This window comes from Bos grunniens, chromosome 8 (genome assembly GCF_055505025.1).
Source record: "Bos grunniens cultivar Pamir isolate PY7600 chromosome 8, Bosgru_T2T1.0, whole genome shotgun sequence".
Classification (NCBI taxonomy): domain Eukaryota; kingdom Metazoa; phylum Chordata; class Mammalia; order Artiodactyla; family Bovidae; genus Bos; species Bos grunniens.
Window position 1 is genome coordinate 85016268 of NC_141172.1, and position 23400 is coordinate 85039667.

The following is a 23400-nucleotide window of genomic DNA, read 5'->3' on the forward strand; positions in this document are numbered from 1 at the left end:
TTTTTTTCCACAAAAATAAATGCTCCAAGGAAAATATTAAGACTGTATTTAATTACCACCTGGGGCTTCCCTGGTGGCTCAGACGGTAAAGCGTCTGCCTACAATGCGGGAGACCTGGGTTCAATCCCTGGGTCAGGAAGATCCCCTGGAGAAGGAAACGGTAACCCACTCCAGTATTCATGCCTGGAAAATCCCATGGACTGAGGAGCCTGGTGGGCTATAATCCATGGGGTCGCAAAGAGTTGGACACGACTGAGTGACTTGTGTGTGTGTGTGTGTTAATTACCACTTAGTTTATTGGTGCCAAAATTTTCAACAGATTTTTAAAGCATTTTTAAAAAATTAACAATCACATAAAAATTAGTCTTTGATCCCCTAGTCATTGATGCTCAAACAATAAACATGGCTTTTCAAAGAAAAATATTAAGATCGTTATTTAGAAAAAAAATTTAATACTGTATGTGACTTTCTGCTGTATCGCCATTAACTCTCCCCTTCTAGAAAATTCCAAGTTTCTAATCATGGCTTTCTGGTGACCAGCCCCCATCCAGGAGCCATCCAGTAGCCCACCTAGAGTTAAGAGTTACCCCATTAGAACTAGAACAAAGAGTCTCCTAGAGTCCTTATCACTTAGGAATTTACAGGTGTCTAGTTGCTCTGTGTCAGGAACCAGGGAGCAGAAATCAATATGTGTTTTGTTTATTTCACAATCTGACACATAATAGGGGCTTCAGAAAAGTGACGATTTTTGCTTTTTGACACGTTAAAAGATTTACTTAACTTTCCTCAGTGGAAACCATAGCAACACAATGGTTACTTAGCCATATAATTTACCATGAGATAGATGAATACTGTTAACTGTAAAGTCATAAATTCAGTAACTCTCACTGAATTGAATTAGTAAAGAAGGAGGGATTCTGTTTAATTGCGTAGTGTACCATCGTGTCCACAATAAATGTTACCCCTTGAGCCTAGTTCAAGTACAAATTCCTTTTTTAAGCATTACACCTGCCCTCAAATTGGGCAGCCCTCTTGCTTGTCCCAGACTGCCTTGTGACACTTAGCACATGTTAGCATTATTTGTGTCTACATCTTATCTTCCCAACAGTCTATAAATGTACAGGAAGAGTAGGTCTTATTTTTTTCTGTCATTTCCTTACAGTCTAGCACAGCACTGTCCAGTAGAATATTATATGAGCTACATATTCAAATTTGGATTCTCCAGTAACAACAAAAAGAATCAGAAAAATAATTTTAATAATTTATTTAACCTAATATATTTTAAAATATTTAAATGTAAAATCAGTATAAAAAATTAAATATTTTACATTTTTTGTGCCATTCTCCAAAATCTTATAGTTTATATCTATAGCATATCTCAGATCTATACTAGCCACATTTTAAATGCTCAGTAACCACTTAGCTAATGACTGCTGTATTAGACAGTAGAAGACTAGCACATTTTAGGTGATTAGCAAAAAAATATTTCATAGGCAAAACTTCAAAAAGTAATCTTTTCTCTCCAACAGACTACCATGGCTGCAGGAGCCTTGCCTCAAAATGAACAACCATATTCTACATTGGTGAATAACAGTGGATATGCTGCAAACATGAAAGGTAATAGTTCTTTTTTTTTCCTTATTAATTTATACTTTATTTTATTTTTTCTTAAATTTATTTTTTAATTGGAGGAAAATTGCTTTATAATCTTGTGTTGGTTTCTGCCATACAACAACTTGAATAAGCCATAATTATACATAAATCGGAGAAGGCAGTGGCACCCCACTCCAGTACTCTTGCCTGGAAAATCCCATGGATGGAGGAGCCTGGTAGGCTGCAGACCATGGGGTCTCGAAGAGTCGGACACGACTGAGCGACTGCACTTTCATTTTTCCCTTTCATGCATTGGAGAAGGAAATGGCAACCCACTCCAGTGTTCTTGCCTGGAGAATCTCAGGGACAGGGGAGCCTGGTGGGCTGCCGTCTATGGGGTCGCATAGAGTCGGACACGACTGATGCGACTTAGCAGCAGCAGCAGCAGCAGCATACATATATCACCTCCCTCTTGAGCCTCCCTCCCCTCCCCCATCCCACCCTACCAGGTCATCACAGAGCACTGGGCTGGGCTCTCTGTGTTCTATAGCAACTTCCACCAGCTATGTGTTTTACCCATGATACTGTATATATGTCAATGCTACTGTCTCCATTCGTCCCACCCTCTTCTTCCCCACTATCTCCACAAGTCCATTCTCTACATCTGTGTCTCCATTACTCCCATGCAGATAGGTTCATCAGTATCATTTTTCTAAATTCTGTATATATACATTTACTATATGATATGTACTGACTGACTTCACTCTGTATAACAAGCTCTAAGTTCATCTACCTCACTACCACTAACTCAAATTCATGACACTATGGACTATATATATAGTCCATGGAATTCTCCAGGCCAGAATACTGGAGTGGGTAGCCGTTCCCATCTCCAGGGGATCTTCCCAACCCAGGGATTGAACCCAGGTCTCATACATTGCAGGCAGATTCTTTACCAGCTGAGCTGCCAGGGAAGCTCATTTATTTTTATGGCTTAATAATCCATTGTATATATGTACATCTTCTTTATCCATTCATCTGTTGATGGACATCTAGGTTCCTTCTGTGTCCTGGCTATTGTAAGTAGTGTTGCAATGAACACTGGGTTACGTGTGTCTTTTTGAATTGTGGTTTTATCAGGGTATATCCCCAGTAGTGGGAGTGCTGCGTTTTATGGTAGATTTATTCCTAGCTTCTTAAGAAATCTCCATAATGGCTGTATCAGTTTACTTTTCCACCAGCTTTGCAGGAGGGTTCCCTTTTCTGCATATCCTCTCTAACATTTAAGGTTTGTAGACTTTTTGATAATGACCATTCTGATTGGTTTTTGCCAAGAGAATGCACTGGTCATAGCAAACACCCTCTTCCAACAACGCAAGAGAAGACTACACATGGACATCACCAGATGGACAATACTGAAATCAGATTGATTATATTATTTTCAGCCAAAGTTTCAGAAGCTCTATACAGTCAGCAAAAACAAGACCTGGAGCTGAGTGTGGCTCAGATCTTGAACTTCTTATGCCAGATTCAGACCTAAATTGAAGAAAGAAGGTAAAACCACTAGACCATTCACATATGACCTAAATCAAATTCCTTACGATTATACAGTGGAAGTGACAAATAGATTCAAGGGATTAGATCTTTTAGGCAGAGTGCCTGAAGAACTATCGACGGAGGTTCGTGACATTGTACAGGAGGCAGTGATCAAGACCATCCCCAGGAAAAAGAAATGGGCAGTGGTTGTCTGAGGAGGCATTATAAATAGCTGAGAAAAGAAGAGAAGCAAAAGGCAAAGGAGAAAAGGAAAGATATACCCATTTGCATTACTTTGTCAAGAAAGGTCTATGTAGTCAAGGCTGTGTTTTTACAGTGGTCATGTATGGATGTGAGAGTTGGACTATAAAGAAAGCTGAGTGCTGAAGAATTGATGCTTTGAACTGTGGTGTTGGAGAAGACTCTTGAGAGTCCCTTGGACTGCAAGGAGATCCAACCAGTCCATCCTAAAGGAGATCAGTCCTGGGTGTCCATTGGAAGGACTGATGTTGAAGCTGAAACTCCAATACTCTGGCCACCTGATGTCATGAGCTGACTCATTTGAAAAGACCCTGATGCTGGGAAAGATTGAGGGCAGGAGGAGAAGGGGATGACAGAGGATGAGATGGTTGGATGGCGTCACCGACTCAATGGACATGGGTTTGGGTGGCCTCTGGGAGTTGGTGATGGACAGGGAGGCCTGGTGTGCTGCACTTCATGGGGTTGCAAAGAGTCAGACACAACGGAGCAACTGAACTGAACTGAACTGAATGCAGAGTTCCAAAGAATAGCAAGGAGAGATAGAAAGATTTCTTCAGTGATCAATGCAAAGAAATAGAGGAAAGCAATAGAATGGGAAAGACTAGAGATCTCTTCAAGAAATTAGAGATACCAAGGGAACATTTCATGCAAAGATGGGCTCAATAAAGGACAGAAATGGTATGGACCTAACAGAAGCAGAAGATATGAAGAAGAGGTGGCAGGAATACACAGAGAAAGTATACAAAAAAGGTCTTCCTGACCCAGATAGTCACGATAGTGTGATCATTCACCTAGAGCCAGACATGCTGGGATGTGAAGTCAAATGGGCCTTAGGAAGCATCACTACAAACAAAGCTAGTGGAGGTAATTGAATTCCAGTTGAAGTATTTCAAATCCTAAAAGATGATTCTGTGAAAGTACTGCATTCAATATGCCAGCAAATTTGGAAAACTCAGCAGTGGCCACAGGACTGGAAAAGGTCAGTTTTCATTCCAATCCCTAAGACGGACAATGCCAAAGAATGCTCAAACTACCACACAGTTGCACTCATCTCACATGCTAGTAAAGTAATGTTCAAAATTCTCTAAGCCAGGTTTCAACAATGTGTGAACTGCAAACTTCCATATGTTCAAGCTGGATTTAGAAAAGGCAGAGGAACCAGAGATTAAATTGCCAACATCCGTTGGATCATCAAAGAAGCAAGAGAGTTCCAGAAAAACATCTATTTCTGCTTTATTGACTATGCCAAAGCCTTTGACTGTGTGGATCACAACAAACTCTGGAAAATCCTGAAAGAGATGGGAATACCAGACCACCTGACCTGCCTCTTGAGAAACCTATATGTAGGCCAGGAAGCAACAGTTAGGACTGGACATGGAACAACAGCCCAGTTCCAAATAGGGAAAGGAGTACGTCAAGGCTGTATATTGTCACCCTGCTTATTTAACTTATATGTAGAGTATATCATGAGAAATGCTGGGCTGGATGAAGCACAATCCGGAATCAAGATTGCCGGGAGAACTATCAATAACCTCAGATATGCAGATGACACCACCCTTATGGCAGAAAGTGAAGAAGAACTAAAAAGCCTCTTGATGAAAGTGAAAGGAGAGTGAAAAAGTTGGCTTATAGCTCAACATTCAGAAAACTAAGATCATGGCATCCAGCCCCATCACTTCATGGCAAATAGATGGGGACACAATGGAAACCGTGAGAGACTTTATTTTTTTGGGCTCCAAAATTACTGCAGATGGTGATTGCAGCCCTGAAATTAAAAGATGCTTGCTCCTTGGAAGAAAAGTTATAAGCAACCTAGACAACATATTAAAAAGTAGAGACATTACTTTGCCAAACAAGGTCCATCTAATCAAGGCTATGGTTTTTCCAGTAGTCATGTGTGGATGTGAGAGTTGGCTTTAAAGAAAGCTGAGCAACAAAGAATTGATGCTTTTGAACTGTGGTGTTGGAGAAGACTCTTGAGAGTCCCTTGGACTGCAAGGAGATCCAACCAGTCCATCCTAACAGAAATCAGTCCTGAATATTCATTGGAAGGATTGATGTTGAAGCTGAAACTCCAATACTTTGGCCACCTGATGTGAAGAACTGACTCATTTGAAAAGACCCTGATGCTGGGAAAGATTGAGGGCAGGAGGAGAAGGGGACGACAGAGAATGAGATGGTTGGATGGCATCACTGACTCATTGGACATGAGTTTGAGTAAGCTCTGGGAGTTGGTGATGGACAGGGAGGCCTGGTGTGCAGCAGTCCATGGGGTCGCAAAGAGTCGGACGTGACTGAGCGACTGAACTGAAGTGATTCTGACTGGTATTAGATGATACCTCACTGTAGTTTTGCTTTACATTTCTCTAATAATAAGCCATTTTGAGCATCTTTCATGTGTTTATCGGAGAAGGCAACGGCACCCCACTCCAATACTTTTACCTAGAAAATCCCATGGACGGAGGACCCTGGTAGGCTGCAGTCCATGGGGTTGCGAAGAGTCGGACACAACTGAGCAACTTCACTTTCACTTTTCACTTTCATGCATTGGAGGAGGAAATGGCAACCCACTCCAGTGTTCTTGCCTGGAGAATCCCAGGGACGGGGAAGCCTGGTGGGCTGCCGTCTATGGGGTTGCACAGAATCGGACACGACTGAAGTGACTTAGCAGCAGCAGCAGCAGCATGTGTTTATAGGCCATCTGTATGTCTTCTTTGGAGAAATACCTGTTTAGGTCTTCTGCCCATTTTTTGTTTAGGTTGTTTATTTTTCTGATATTGAGCTGTCATGAGCTGCTTATATGTCTTAGAAATTAATCCTTTATCAGTTGCTTCATTTGCAGTTATTTTCCCATTCTACATGTTGTCTTTTCATCATTTTTGTAGTTTCGCTTGCTGAGTGAGTGCTTGATTATTTAGAAGTGTTTTGTTTAGCCTCTATTTGTTTGTGTTTTTTACACCTTTTTTTTCCTTGTAATTGATATCTAATCTTATACCCTTATGTAAGTGTTGTTACCATTGATGTGGGGATTTAAAGTCCCTTAGTATTTCTGTGATACTGTAAATTTCTTCCTTTATGTATATTCATATTTGCTTTATGTATTTAGGTGCTCCTATGTTGAGTACATATATTTACAATTTGTAAATCTTCTTCTTCGTTTGTTCCCTGGATCATTGTGTGCTTTGTTGTAACAGTATAAGTATTGCTACTCCAGCTTTCTTTTGATTTCCATTTTCCTGAAATAACTTTTCCTGTCCCATTTTAGTCTGTATGTGTCTCTAGATCTCAAGTGAGTCTCTTGTAGGCATCATATTTATGGAACTTGTTTTTGTTTCCACTCAGGGACTCTGTGTCTTTTGCTTGGAGCATTCAGTCAGTTTACATTTAATTTTTAAATTAAAAGTTAGCTTTTAGCTTTTGCTTGTCTGTAAAACTCTTGATTTCTACATCAAATCTGAACAAGAGCCTTGCTGAGCATTCTTGGTTGTAGGTTTTTCCCTTTCATCACATTAAGTACTTCCTAACACTCCTTTTTGGCCTGCAGAATTTCTGCTAAAAAATCAGCTGATAAACTTATGAGAGTTCCTTTGTATATAACTTGTTGCTTTTTCCTTGCTACTTTTAATATTCTCTCTTTAACTTGTGTCATTTTGATTGCAAGATGTCTTGCTTGGTGTTTTCCTCTGGAATAATCCTGGTGGGACTCTGCACTTCTTAGACTTGAGTGAATGTTTTCCTTTCCCAGGTTAGGAAAGTTTTCAGCTATTATATCTTCAGGTATCGTCTCAGGCCTTTTCTCTCTCTGTCTTCTTCTGGGACCTCTATAATGCAAATATCATTGCACTTGATGTTGTCTCAGAGATCTCTTTAATTGCCCTCTTTTCTTTTTATTCTTTTTTCTGTTCAGAGTCAGTGATTTCCACCATTTGTCTTCTAGCTTGCTGATCCATTCCTCTGTATCATTTAGTCTGCTATTAAATTCTTTTAGTGTACATTTCAACTACTACATTCTTTAACTGTGTTTGGTCACTCTTTATATTTTTTAAGACTTTGTTTAAAAACTTCTGACTTATCACTCTGTGCATACATTCTTCTCCCAAGTTCTTCCATCATCTTTAGGATTGTTCCTCTGAACTATTTCTTGAGTAGATTGACTGTCTCCACTTTACTTAGTTTTTCTTCTGGAGTTTTATCTTGTTCCTTCATCTGGAACATTTTCCTTTGCCATCTCACTTTGTGTAAGTTGTTATTTGTATTTTCATGTATGTGGTAAGTTAGTTATGTTTCTTGACCTGTGAGAAGTGGCCTGTGGGAGATGTCCTATGTGTCTCAGCAGTACATTTGTCTCTTGTCATCTAAGCTAGATGCTCTAGGGTTTCTCCCTGAGATGGGTGTGTGGGTTCTTCTGTTATGGGGGCTATATGTACAGTCTTGTAGGCTTTATTGGCCCCTAGCCCATTTGGCTTTCAGACCCCGCATTGTCCAAATGCTACTGGTTGCTATTTAGCAAGACAGCACAAGGTCTGGTCACAAGGCAGCTGGCTACAGAACCCTAGGGAGCCTCATGGCTAGTGCTGGCTCACTGGTGGCAGAAACCAGGTCCCGAAGACTCCAGGGCTGTTGCTTGGCCACTGGTTGTTAAAGCCAGATCCTGTGGTTAGTGCTGGTCTACTGGTAGGCAGAGCCAGTTCCTGGAGTCCGATTATAGGACCAGGGATCCCAGAACTTGCTTCAGGTAGTTGGTGGTAGGGGTGGGCGGGTTGGTTCCTGGACTTGGTTATGGAGTCTGAGATGTCCTGAAGCTTGTGTTGGCCTGGTAGTGGACACAGCCAGAGCCCAGCTGCTCCCAAGGTATGATCTGGCCTTCTGTGAGTGTCCTGGATCTGCAAGCTGCAGGATTATTGTTTCCTTTGATCTGGTGTCTGCTCCTTGTGGTAAGTGAAGCTATTCTAGAGACTAGTGCAGGCTTCCTGGGGGGAAGGCCTGGTGCCTGCCTACTGGTGGGTGAAGCTGGGTCCTGGCCCAATGGTGGGTAGGGCCATGTCAGGGGCATATTTTAGAGGTGGCTGTGGGCTCAGGAAGTCTTTGGAAAGCCTCTCTGCTTAGGAGTGTTCTGTGTCCCTCCACAGTTAGTTGTTTGGCCTGAAGTAGCCCAGCTCTAGTCCGTACAGGCTGTTGGATGAAGCCCGTTTTACCACTAGTCAGCCAATATGGCAGCTACCAACAGTAGTATTCACCTGGAAGAATGTTGCCAAGTGTGACTGCCAAAGAGGGTCAACTACAGCTGCCCTGACCTCTGCAGGAGATTCACCATGACCAGCAGGTGGATCTGGCTCAGGCTCTTGTCAAATGACTAGTTTTGCCCTGGATCTTGGTGTGTGTGATTTTATGTGTTTCCCTTAAGAGTAAAGTCTCTTTTCCCACAGTTCTTTGGGGCTCCTGAAATGCCCCACTGGTGTTCGAAACCAAATGCTCTGGAGGGTTATCATACAAGGCTGTGGAGCCCCATGTAGGATTTAGAACACTTACTCACTCTGCAGTATAGTTACTCTCCAGTTGGTGGGTCATCCACCTGTGCTCAGTTGGCTTCAGTCATGTCCAACTCCTTGCAACCCCATGGACCATAGCATTCCAGGCTCCTCTGTCCATGGGATTTCCCCTGCAAGAATGCTGGAGTGGGTTGCCATGTCCTCCTCCAGGATCATCCACCTGTGGTATGCAATTTGATTATATTTTGAGTCTACCCATCCCACCCATCTCTTGGTTCTGTCTCTGTTTTTAGTTGTAGAAGATCATTTCTGGTAGGTTCCAGTCTTTTTCATCCATGCTTTTTCTGCATATAGTTATGATTTTGGTGTGTTCATGAGAGGAGGTAGGCTCAGGGTCTTTCTACTCTGCCATCTTGGCCACTCTCTCCTTAGTCTTTTAAGGAGCAATGTTGAAAACAATGTTTATCTCCTTCATTTTCCTCTTAAATTATCTGGCTGTTCCTCTCATCAAGCACCTGCTTGCAGTTCGATCTTTCATTTCATTCTTCTGTTACTCATCAGTGTCACTTATAAAGCCCATTCAGAGGCATGCTAGCCCTTCTTCTCTGTCTTTTTCTCTCTGTCATGGCCTTACAGTTCTGATTCTTACAAAGCTTCCCAGGAAAGGAAAGGTGATGTTACTCAAACTCTTACTGCCACACTCACCCTCTCTCTTTCCTACTGTTGAAAGCTCTGAGCTGGAAGTACAACCCGATTTCCTGCCACTTTGGCATCACTGGTCTTGCTGCTACCACTAGCAGTTAACCAAGAAACATGTTGAATAATTTTTCTTGGCAGTACCCCTTGTATGATTTTCTTACTGCCTACTTTGGATTTTGCTCAAGTTCATTTTAGTGCTCCTGTTTAGGGATCTTGGAAGGATTTTCCCCTTCTGAGTATGGATTTGATAATATAAGAAGAAGTTAAGAAATAAAGGTCTAAAGGTATTGGAGTTAAATGCTTGCTGGGAATAATTGGTTCGTGAAGTTGGTTATGCTTCTTATTAGAATCTATCCACTCCACCAGAGAGAGCTGTCTTTCATCAAGAAAACCAATGTTTTGCACTTCTGACCTTGTCTACCTGAAACTGTCACAACATTGTTAATTGGCTATACTCCAATATAAAATAAAAAGCTTTAAAAGTAAATTCCAGATCTTTATAGATCCTCCATCTGTCTGTGCTGTGTCTGACTCTAAAGGGACTAATACTTCTGATAACTACCATCTGTGGACAACTTCTATGTGCCAGACTTAACTACATATTCATCTCCCTGATTTTAGAAAGAAGAGGTATCTAAAACAAATGCTTTCATAATGGTGTCAGTTTGTTGCTTCTCTGGTAGAGGGGTTTTCTCCTATGTACTTTACAGTTAATGAATGTAAGAATTCGATTAGCCTTTTTCCCTTTCTTCAGTTGGAACGCTATGTCTTAGTTGGTGTTTCTTACTTGGGATTCTCTTGGCTTTTGAGGCAAAGCAACTCTTGATTGTACAGGAGAGCCCTTAGCATTGAAGACATTTAGTATCTTTGCCCTCATCTAGTACTGTCCCTAGGCCACATGACTATCAAAAAATCATATACATTTCCAAATGTCCCCAGGAAGGTTGTAACCCCTATTGTCATCCACTCACTAAGCTGATTTTTACCTTTCCAAAAGCATTTTTTTTTTAAAATAAAATCTTCCTTATTGTGTAAGTGTACCTAATTTTTAATTAGGAAAAATTAGAAAAATTTTTAAAAACTTTATATGTAACTTTCCTAAAGTGCATCTCATTTATGAAGATAGTCAGTTATACATTATTAAGTTAACATTGGGATAAGGCTAGTATATTTCTTAAATGTTGACTAATAGGTGATGAGAAATTCTAACTAAGGGGTATATAAATAAAATACTTAAATGATTTTTAAAGGAAAATTAGAAATTCAGTAAATATTGAATTAGCTTTGGAATTAAACAATCTTGGTTCTACTACTTTTGGAGGGGAAAACTTATTTTGGGGAAATTTCAAATATTCCCAGAAGTATACAGAGTACAATAAAGATTTCCAGGTGGGTACCACCCACCTGCCATGGAGGTACCATCCCCTAAGGAGGTACCATCCCCTAAGGAGGTATCATCACCCAACTTTAACCTATCAGGTCACTAGCTTCCTCCACTCATTTCCCCTACCTCCATATTACTTCATTTGATTCATTAACTGTATATCATCATTGCAATAACTAAAAAAGTTAACAATAGTTTCTTAGATATCTAAACATTGCTAAGATTTCTACTTGTCTCATAGATGTATCTTTAAATTGAGATCCAGCAGTATATATAATTTCATACATCATACATGATTGAGATATGTCTTACATCTCTTTTAAATTTGGATTTCCCACAATCTCTTTTTCCTTACACTTTATTTATTGAGGAAATCAGATTTTTTACTCTGTAGATTTTGCCATAAACTATATTTTGCTGATTATATCCTAATACTATTTACTATAAATTGAATTGATAGAAAGATGTAGAGTCTATAGTCAGGTTTTTTTATTGGCATGATATTTCACAGAAGGTGCTATATTCTTTCATCAGGATTCTCATGTTGTCAGATTGTCCCTCTTCTTATAATGTCATTTCTTTTATTTTGAAATCATTTCCAACATACAGAAAAGCACAAAAAATTTTCTATGTATTTTTCAACCGGAGACCCTCATTCAGATTTTATCAACTGTCTGTAATATCTTTTAGTACCAAAAGGTTACTTGTCATGTTTTTTCAACTTCTTTTAGTGACCATAATTAGTCCTTTCTTGACCTTTATGAAGATTACAGGCTAGTTATTTTGCAGTGTGTTTCTCAGTTTGAGTTTGTCTACTGTTTCATCATAAGATTGAAATTTTGGGCAGAAATATCACAGAAGTGATTCTGTGCTTTTTGTATTCTCCATCCTGTCAAGCAATTCAAGATACCATTTTGTCATAAAACTGGAAATGTTAAGTTTGATCACATCAGTAAAGTTGTATCTGCCAAAGATTTACCTATTATACATTATTCTTTTTCCCAACATTTTATGGAGAGATCCACTGAGACCTTGTATATATCCTGGTCCTCATCCAGCTTTTACTCAGTAGTTTCAGCTTTTAATTACTACTATCACAGATAACTGAATGGAGATTTTCTAATTCCTTCTTTCCTTTGGCATTTCTTAGTTAGCATTCTGCTGTGAGGAAGAACTTTCCCTTAGCTTTTATTTGTTTAGTTATTTCAGTGTAGATTACTACTTTGTTCAGTGGAATATCATCCTTTACTATCATTTGTTTGGTGCTCAAATATGATACTATAATCTTTGGCAACTTATGTTAGTGTATGTATATATGTATGTATGTGTATACACTTGTAGTTACTTTTGTTTTTATCTATGCATATTGAAAACCATGGATTCATATTGGTACTTAATATTCTAATCCAACACTATACCATAATTCTAGTTTTGCCTGTTTTTATGTTTACAATTTTCTTCTCCAAGAGTGAGAAACCTGGCTCTTATTATCCCCAATATGTTTGCTTATTTATTCAGCCCTCGTTTTCATAACCAGTCTCCCAGACCTGCTCAGCCATCATCTAGTTTAGCTCTTTTTTTTTCACATGGGGCCTACATCCTGCCAGATCATGTATCATATGCTATTAGATATCTTCCTGTGTTAGCTCTGACCTCTGCTAAATCACCCTCACTTAGCCTGCCTTGTCACTTTTTTCTTTGATTGTATATACATTTTTAATTAAAATATTGAGATAATTAAGTACTAGCATGCAGTTGTAAGAAATAGTACAAAAATATCTCATTTACCCTTTACTCGTTTCTACCAACAGTAACCATCTTACAAAATATAGTACTATTTCACAGACAGTATACTGACATTGTTATAGTCAAGATACAGGACAGTTCCATCAATACAAGGATTCCTTCTGGTGCCCATTTATAGCCAAACCCACTTCCACCCATGACTTTTGGCATAGGTCTCTTTGGGTGTGTCCTCTTTAAGCTTCATTTGACCAAGGCCAGTCTTTGAGGTTTGTTCTTATCCTTTTTTGAGGGCTTACCTTTCTCAGCATGGAACCTCTGGAACAAAGGAGATGGGCTTAGGGCAGTCAGGGGTCCAGTATTTTCAGTGTACTTTGTTGAAAACTATAGAATATTGCTGAAAAAAAATTAAAGATTTAAATAAATGAAAAGACATGCTGTGTTCATGATTTGGAAGAATTGCTAAGATGTCAGTACAACCCAACAGAATCTACAGATTCAATGCAGTCACTATCAGAAATCCCAATGATTTCTTTGCAGAAATAGAAAAATTCACCCCAAAATCTGCATGGACTATTGAAAGACCCCCAAATTACCAAATAATCTTGAAAAACAAGAACAAAGTTTAAGAACTTGCATCTTGACTTCAAAACTTACTACAAAGATACAGTAGTTAAAATGGTGTGGTATTGGCATACAGAAAGACATACAAACAAATGGAATGGAAAAGCTATCCCAGGAGAAAAAACCTTGCAAATGTGGTCAGTGATTTTTGACAAGGGTGCCAAGGCTATTCAGTGGGAAAAAAAATAATCCTTTTATCAGTTAGTAGTGAGAAAACTGTGTGCACATGCAAAAAAAAAAATGATGTTGGACTCTTACCTTCTACCATGTATGAAAATTAACTCAAAAAATCTGAGAGAAAACAAGATGGCAGAGTAGAAGGACATGGAGCTTACCTCTTCCCACAAATACCTCAAAAATACATCTACATTTAGAGTAATTCTCACTGAATACCTACTGAATGCAGGCAGAAGATCTCATAGAACCCCAACTGCAAGAAAGATCAACATATAAAATGAGAGAAAAAAAATGGTAATTGAGATGAGACCTGTGCCCCTTGGAGGGAACTATGAAAAAGGAATGGTTCCCTCATCCTGGGAACCTCCTTCATCATCTGAAAAGTCAGCTGGGACAGATAGGGAGCTTCAGAAGCTCAGAAGAGAGTGTGCCAGCAGGCTTGTGGCAGACAGGGCAGAGAAAGACCAGCACAGATGGTCCTTGCCAACTTGCTACACTTCCGAGCCCAAATCATGGCCCTGCTGATGAGTGCAGTGGTGAGTGCTGCAACTTGAGCTTCAACAGACAGACCCAGGGACAGGACTTGGTTTGGCTATGTGGAGATAGCCTAAAAGGCCTGAAATATGATCTGGGGATGTGTGTTCAAGATGGAACCCAGGTCTGCCATAGGAGCACCATTGTCAATGAGCTTGTAAAGGGAGGGGCATGGCCCGCCAGTAGTAGCTTTGGTCTCAGTGTGCTAACAGCAGGAGTGATTTTGCTGCTACAAGATTTAGGAGCATGCAGGTGCCAGCAGGTTGCCCACATGTGGAAGCTGCTGAAATCTGAGCCAGTTACCAGTGTAAGTGGATGCAAGGCATAGCTTTGGCGGGTTTTGAAGCCTGCAACTTTGTAGGGGCAATGACTGAGGGACATCCATGCTGACCACTGGCAGTCCTACTGCTGAGGTGAGTCAAATATGAGCAGCAGCAGACTTCGTGGCTGCACACACATGGAAGTAGCACCAAAATCTGAGCCAATTACCAGCTTTCCCACCGTGGAAGTGGGGCCAAAGACAGTGCCTCCAATAGTGTACTTTGTGGGTGCATACACTGGGTGGCAGTTTACATCACTAAGCACAGTGGACAAGTCCTGGAGAGGAATATGCAGCAGCTTCTTTCCTACAAGGAGTAGTCTAATCCCGACTACCTCACACTGCATTCTAGAACTGGATCTGGAGGCTTCTATTCCTACAACTGAGGAGCAAATCCTGCCCCCAACAGAGCTGTGACTATCAAAGAACAAGGACTTTGACTTTGACAAGCCCCAACATTGACTGCAGGCTCTGGTCACCATAACACCAAACACACACACACACACACACACACACACACACACACACACACACACCCTCCTCTCCCAAGAGGATAATGGCTGGGACACCCTGAGGAAAGACATGGCAGGCATCCATACCAAATATAGCCCATGCACCAAAATACTGAATACATGCATGCTGAACAGGAGCACTCCCACATAAAAACAGATAAAGGCCCAATATCACTGATGAACATAGATGCAAAAATCCCCAACAAAATTCTAGCAAACAGAATCCAACAACATATTAAAAAGATCATACATCATGACAAAGTGGGCTTTATTCCAGGGATGCAAGGATTCAATATTTGCAAATTAGTCAATGTGATACACCATATTAACAAACTGAAAGATTAAAACTAATGATTATCTCAATAGATGCAGAGAAAGCCTTTGCCAAATTCAATACCCATTTATGATAAAAACTTCCCAGAAAGCAGGTATAGAAGGAACATGCCTCAACAGAATAAAAGCCATAAACGACAAACCCACAGAAAACATTATCCTCGATGGTGAAAAATTGAAAGAATTTCTTCTAAAATCAGGAACAAGACAAGGGTGCTCACTCTCACCACTATAATTCAACATAGTTTTGGAAGTCCTAGCTACAGCAATCAGAGAAGAAAAAGAAAGAAAAGGAATCCAGATTGGAAAGGAAGTAAAACTCTCACTGTTCGCAGATGACATGATCGTCTACTTAGAAAACCCTAAAGACACCACCAGAAAATTACTAGAGCTAATCAATGAATATACTAAAGTTGCAGGATATAAAATTAATACACAGAAATACCTTGCATTCCTATACACTAAGAAAATAGAAAAATTAAGGAAACAATCCCATTTACCATTGCAACAGAAAGAATAAAATACTTAGGAATAAATTTACCTAAAGAAACAAAAGACCTATATATAGAAACTATAAAAGAAATAAAAAATGATACAAATATATGGAGAAATATACCATGTTTGTGGATTTGAAGAATCAATATAGTGAAAATGAGTATAGTACCCAAAGCCATCTATAGATTCAATGCAATCCCTATCAAGTTACCAACAGTATTTTTCACAAAACTAGAACAAATAATTTCACAACTTGTATGGAAACACAGAAAACCTTGAGCAGCCAAAGCAATCTTGAGAAAGAAGAATAGAACTGGAGGAATCAACCTGCCTGACTTCAGACTATACTACAAAGCTACAGTCATCAAGACAGTATAGTACTGACACAAAGACAGAAATATAGATCAGTGGAACAAAATAGAAAGCCCAGAGATAAATCCACGCACTTATGGACACCTTAGGTGCTGGAGTGGCGAGCAGCGGCTGTGCGGTGCTGGAGCGGCGAGTGGCGGCTGCGCGGCGCTGGAGCAGCTGTGAGGAGATACCCCACATCCCAGATCAGGAGCAGCGGCTGTGAGAAGATACCCTATGTCCAAGTCAGAGAAACCCCAGTAAGACGATAGGTGCTGGAGCAGCTGTGAGGAGATACCCCAAGTCCAAGGGCAAAAGAGAGAAGCCCCAGCAAGATGTGGCGAATTATGTTTAGAATCAAACCCCATTCCCGCCAGAGATGCTAAGAGGGCTCAAACAAATCTTGTTTGCACCAGGATCCAGGGACCCCACAGAGACTGAGACAGAACTGTGCTTGAGCATCTTCTGTGGGGGTAAGGGTCAGCAGTGGACTGCTACAGGGACAGGGGCTCTGGGTGCAGCAGACTTGGGTATGGCATAAACCCTCTTGCAGGAGGTCACCATTAACCCCACCACAGAGCTGCCAGAACTTACACAGGACTGGGAAATAGGTACTTGGAGGGCACAAACAGAACATTGTGCACCAGGACCCAGGAGAAAGGAGCAATGACCCCACAAAAGTCTGACCCAGACTTGCCTGTGAGTTTCCAGGAGTCTCCAGTGGAGGTGTGTGGCCTGCTGCAAGGTTTGGCACACTGAGTTTAGCAGTCCATGCATGGGATCTTTTGAAGGAAGTCACCATTATCTTCATTACCTCCACCATGGTTTGGCCCCAGGTAAATAGCAAGAGAGTTCCAGAAAAACATCTATTTCTGCTTTATTGACTATGCCAAAGCCTTTGACTATGTAGATCCCAATAAACTGTGGAAAATTCTGAAAGAGATGGGAATACCCGACACCTGACCTGCCTCTTGAGAAACCTGTATGCAGGTCAGGAAGCAACAGTTAGAACTGGACATGGAACAACAGGCTGGTTCCAAATAGGAAAAGGAGTACGTCAAGGCTGTATATTGTCACCCTGCTTATTTAACTTATATGTAGAGTACATCATGAGAAACACTGGGCTGGAAGAAGCACAAGCTGGAATCAAGATTGCCGGGAGAACTATCAATAACCTCAGATATGCAGATGACACCACCCTTATGGCAGAAAGTGAAGAGGAACTCAAAAGTCCCTTGAGGAAAGTGAAAGTGGAGAGTGAAAAAGTTGGCTTAAAGCTCAACATTCAGAAAACGAAAATCATGGCATCTGGTCCCATCACTTCATGGGAAATAGATGGGGAAACAGTGTCAGACTTTCTTTTTGGGGCTCCAAAATCACTGCAGATGGTGATTGCAGCCATGAAATTAAAAGACGCTTACTCCTTGGAAGGAAAGTTATGACCACCCTAGATAGCATATTCAAAAGCAGAGACATTACTTTGCCAACAAAGATCCCTCTAGTCAAGGCTATGTTTTTTCTAGTGGTCATGTATGGATGTGAGAGATGGACTGTGAAGAAAGCTGAGCACCGAGGAATTGATGCTTTTGAACTGTGGTGTTGGAGAAGACTCTTGAGAGTCCCTTGGAGTGCAAGGAGGTCCAACCAGTCCATCCTGAAGGAGAGCAGTCCTGGGTGTTCATTGGAAGGACTGATGCTAAAGCTGAAACTCCAATACTTTGGCCACCTCATGCAAAGAGTTGACTCATTGGGAAAGACCCTGATGCTGGGAGGGATTGGGGACAGGAGGAGAAGGGAACGACAGAGTATGAGATGGCTGGATGGCATCACTGACTCGATGGACATGAGTTTGAATGAACTCCGGGAGTTGGTGATGGACAGGGAGGCCTGGCGTACTGCAATTCATGGGGTCGCAAAGAGTTGGACAGGACTGAGTGACTGAACTGAACTGAACTGAACTAAATAGCAGGGAGGGAACACAGTTCCACCCATCAACAGAAAATTGGATTAAAGATTTACTGAGCATGGCCCCGCCCTTCAGAACCAGACCCAGTTTCCCCCTCAGTCACTCTTTCCCATCATCCCAAGCTTCCATAAGCCTCTTATCCTTCTCCATCAGAGGGCAGACAGACTGAAAACCACAATCACAGAAAACTAACCAATCTAATCACATGAACCACAGCCATATCTAACTCAATGAAACTATGAACCATGCCCTGTAAGGCCACCCAAAACAGACGGGTCATGGTGGAAAGTTCTGACAAAATGTGGTCCACTGGAGAAGGGAATGACAAACACTTCAGTATTCTTGCCTTGAGAACCCCATGAACAGTATGAAAAGGCAAAAATATATGACACTGAAAGATGAACTCCCCAGGTGGGTAAGTGCCCAATATGCTACTGGAGATCAGTGGAGAAGTAACTCCAGAAAGAATGAAGAGAGAGAGCCAAAGAAAAAACAGCACCCAGTTGTGGGATGTGACTGGTGATGGAAGCAAGTTCCAATGCTGTAAAGAACAGTATTGCATAGGAACCTGGAATATTAGGTCCATGAATCAAGGCAAATTGGAAGTGGTCAGACAGGAGATGGCAAGAATGAACGTCAACATTTTAGGAATCAGTGAACTAATATGGACTAGAACAGGTGAATTTAACTCAGATGACCATTATATCTACTACTGTGGGAAAGAATCCCTTAGAAGAAATGGAGTAGCCATCGTAGTCAACAAAAGATCTGATATGCAGTACTTGGATGCAATCTTAAAAACAATAGAATGATCTCCGTTTGTTTCTAAGGCAGATCGTTCAATATCACGATAATCCAAGTCTATGCCCTGACCAGTAATGCTGAAGAAGCTGAAGTTGAATGGCTCTATGAAGACCTACAAGACATTTTAGAACTAACACCCCAAAACTTTGTCCTTTTCATTATAGGGGACTAGAATGCAAGTAGGAAGTCAAGAAACACCTGGAGTAACAGGCAAATTTGGCCTTGGCGTACAGAATGAAGCAGGGCAAAGGCTAATAGAGTTTTGCCAAGAGAATGCACTGGTCATAGCAAACACCCTCTTCCAACAACACAAGAGAAGACTCTGCACATGGACGTTACCAGATGTTCAACATCAAAATCAGATTGAAAATATTCTTTGCATTCAAAGATGGAGAAGCTCTATACAGTCAGCAAAAACAAGACCAGGAGCTGACTGTGGCTCAGATCATGAACTTCTTATTGCCAAATTCAGACATCAACTGAAGAAAGTAGGGAAAACCACTAGACCATTCAGGTATGACCTAAATCAAAACCCTTAATGATTATACAGTGAAAGTGAGAAATAGATTTAAGGGACTAGATCTGATAGAGTGCCTGATGCACTGTGGACAGAGGTTCATGACATTGTACAGGAGACAAGGATCAACACCATCCCCAAGAAAAAGAAATGCAAAAAAGCAAAATGGCTGTCTGAGGAGGGCTTATAAATAGCTGTGAAAAGAAGAGAAGCAAAAAACAAAGGAGAAAAGGAAAGATATACCATTTGAATGCAGAGTTCCAAAGAATAGCAAGGAGAGATAAGAAAGCCTTCTTCAGTGATCAGTGCAAAGAAATAAAGGAAAACAGTAGAATGTGAAAGACTAGAGGTCTCTTCAAGACAATGAGAGATACCAAGGGAACATTTCATGCAAAGATGGGCACAATAAAGGACAGAAATGGGATGGACCTAACAGAAGCAGAAGATATTAAGAGGTGGCAAAAATACATAGAAGAACTGTACAAAAAAGGTCTTCATGACCCAGATAATCACAATGGTATGATCACTCCTCTAGAACCAGACATCCCGAAATATGAAGTCAAGTGGGCCTTAGGAAGCATCACTATGAACAAAGCTAGTGGAGGAGGTGGAATTCCAGTTGAGCTATTTCAAGTCCTAAAAGATGATGCTGTGAAAGTGCTGCACTCCATATGCCAGCAAATTTGGAAAACTCAGCAGTGGCCACAGGACTGGAAAAGGTCAGTTTTCATTCCAATCCCTAAGACGGACAATGCCAAAGAATGCTCACACGATTGCACTCATCTCACATGCTAGCAAAGTAATGCTCAAAATTCTCCAAGCCAGGCTTCAACAATACATGAACCGTGAACTTCCAGATGTTCAAGCTGGATTTAGAAAAGGCAGAGGAACCAGAGATCACATTGCCAACATCCACTGGATCATCGAAAAAGCAAGAGAGTTCCAGAAGAACATCTATTTCTACCTTATTGACTATGCCAAAGCCTTTGACTGTGTGGATCACAACAAACTCTGGAAAATCCTGAAAGAGATGGGAATACCAGACCACCTGATCTGCCTCCTGAGAAATCTGTATGCAAGGCAGGAAGCAGCAGTTAGAACTGGACATGGAACAACAGACTGGTTCCAGATTGGGAAAAGAGTATGTCAAGTCTGTATACTGTCACCCTGCTTGTTTAACTTATATGCACAGTACATCATGTGAAACACTGGCCTGGATGAAGCACACACTGCAATCAAGATTGCTGGGAGAAATATCAATAACCTCAGATATGCAGATGACACCACCCTTGTGGCAGAGAGTGGAGAAGAACTAAAGAGCCTCTTGATGAAAGTGAAAGAGGAGAGTGAAAATGTTGGCTTAAGGCTCAACATTCAGAAAACTAAGATCATGACATCCAGTCCCATCACTTCACGGCAAATAGATAGGAAACAGTGGAAACAGTGTCAGACTTTATTTTTTGAGGGGCTCCAAAATCACTGCAGATGGTGATTGCAGTCATGAAATTAAAAGACACTCCTTGGCAGGAAAGTAATGACCAACCTAGACAGCATATTAAAAAGCAGAGATGTTCCTTTGCCAACAAAGGTCTGTCTAGTCAAGGCTATGGTTTTTCCAGTAGTCATGTATGGATGTGAAGAGTTGGACTATACAGAAAGCTGAGAACTGAAGAATTGATGCTTTTGAGCTGTGGTGTTGGAGAAGACTCTTGAGAGTCCCTTGGAGTACAAGGAGATCCAACCAGTCCATCCTAAAGGAGATCAGTCCTGAGTGTTCATTGGAAGGACTGATGCTGAAGCTGAAACTCCAATACTTTGGCCACCTCATGCAAAGAGTTGACTCATTGAAAAAGACCCTGATGCTGGGAAAGATTGAAGACAGGAGAAAAAAGGGATGACAGAGGATGAGGTGGTTCGATGGCATCACCAACTCAATGGACATGAGTTTGAGGAAACTCTGGGAGTTGATGGTGGACAGGGAGGCCAGGAGTACAGCAGTCCATGGGGTCGCAAACAGTCGGATATGACTGAGCAATTGAACAGAAATGATGGACACCTTATCTTTGACAAAGAAGGCAAAAATATACAATGGAGAAAAGACAATCTCTTTAACAAGTGCTGGCACAATGGTCCACTAACTGTAAAAGAATGAAGTTAGAACACTTTCTAACACCATTCTCAAAAATAAACTCAAAATGGATTAAAGATCTACAAGTAAGACCAGAAACTATAAAACACTTAGAGGAAAACATGCAGAACACTCTCTGAGATAAATCATAGCAAGATCCTCTATGACCCACCTCCCAGAGTAATGGAAATAAAACAAAAATAAAAAAATGGGACCTAATTAAACTTAAAAGCTTTTGCACAATGAAGGAAACTATAAGCAAGGTGAAAAGGCAGCCTTCAGAATGGGAGAAATAGTAGCAAATGAAACAGCTGACAAAGAATTAATCTCCAAAGTATATAAGCAGCTCATACAGCTCAATGCAACCCAATCAAAAAATGGGCCAAAGAACTAAACAGATATTTCTCTAAAGAAGACATACAAATGGCTAACAAACACATCACTCACTATCAGAGAAATGCAAATCAACACCACAATGAGGTAGCATCTCATGCTGGACAGAATGGACAGAACTACAAAAGTGCTGGATAGGGTTTGGAGAAAAGGGAACCCTCTTATACTATTGGTGAGAATGCAAACTAGTACAGCCACCATGGAGAACAGTGTTGAGATTCCTTAAAAAACTAGAAATAGAACTGCCATGTGACCCAGCAATCCCACTGCTGGGCATACACACCAAGGAAACAAGAATTGAAAGAGAGACATGTACCTCAGTGTTCATTGCAGCACTGTTTACAATAGCTGGGACATGAAGCAACCTAGATGTACATCAGCAGATGATGGATAAGGATGTGTGGTACGTATACACAATGAAATATTACTCAACTGTAAGAAAGAACGCATTTGAGTCAGTTCTAATGAGGTGGATGAAACTGGAGTCTATTACAGAAAGTGAAGTAAGAAGGAGAAACAGAAAGAGAAACACCAATACAGTATATTAACGCATATATATGGAATTTAGAAAGACAGTAATGATGACTCTATATGCAAGACAGCAAAAGAGACAGATGCAAAGAACAGACTTTTCGACGTGGGAGAAGGCAAGGGTGAGACAATTTGAGACAGTATGTATATTGAAACATGTATATTACCATATGTAAAACAGGTGACCAGTGCAAGTTCAATGCATGAAGCAGGGCACTCAAAGCTGGTGTTTTGGGACAACCCAGAGGGATGGGGTGGGGAGGGAAGTGGGTTGGGGGTTCAGGATGGGGAGACACATGTACACCTGTGGCTGATTCATGTTGATGTATGGCAAAATGCACCACAATATTGTAAAGTAATTAGCCTCCAAAGAAAATAAATAAAATTTTTTTAAAACAGCAAATTAATTCTGAAGAATGAATTAGTGAGCTGGAAGATAGAATAATGGAAATCACCCAATCACAGTTAGCAGACAAAAGGACAAATGAAAAGAAAAAATAAAACCAACGTATTTGACCTATGGGATGCCAATTTAGGAGAAGGCAAAATGGCAACCCACTCCAGTGTTCTTGCCTGGAAAATCCCATGGACGGAGGAGCCTGGTAGGCTGCAGTACATGGGGTTGCTAGGAGTCGGGCACAACTGAGCAACTTCACTTTCACTTTTCACTTTCATGCATTGGAGGAGGAAATGGCAACCCACTCCAGTGTTCTTGCCTGGAGAATCCCAGAGACGGGGAGCTTGGTGGGCTACCACCTATGGGGTCACACAGAGTCGGACACGACTGAAGCAACTTAGCAGCAGCAGCAGCAGATGCCAATTTACACATAATAGGGATTCCTGAGGGAGAAGAAAGAGATAAGGGGATTGAAAATTCATTTGAAAAAATTATTGCTGAAAACTTGCTAAATCGAAAGGGGGAAAATATCTAGGTACAGGAAGTAAGTTCAGTTCAGTCGCTCAGTTGTGTCCGACCTTTGCGACCCTATGAATTACAGCACACCAGGCCTC

The 23400-nt window shown here is 40.9% G+C and overlaps 1 protein-coding gene across 7 annotated transcripts in view; it reads left to right on the plus strand.

Moving 5' to 3' along the window:
* The window catches only part of PTPDC1 (protein tyrosine phosphatase domain containing 1), a 71303-nt gene that overhangs the window by 25185 nt on the left and 22718 nt on the right, over window positions 1-23400 (plus strand). For 6 of the 7 annotated variants that reach the window (XM_086315639.1, XM_086315641.1, XM_086315644.1 and 3 more), the window contains one exon: window positions 1530-1617. In XM_086315639.1, coding sequence (XP_086171765.1) covers window positions 1530-1617 — 88 coding nt within the window. Of the gene's footprint in view, window positions 1-1529; window positions 1624-17935; window positions 17955-23400 lie in introns of all 7 variants that reach the window. The other variant, XM_086315646.1, reaches the window with a different exon arrangement.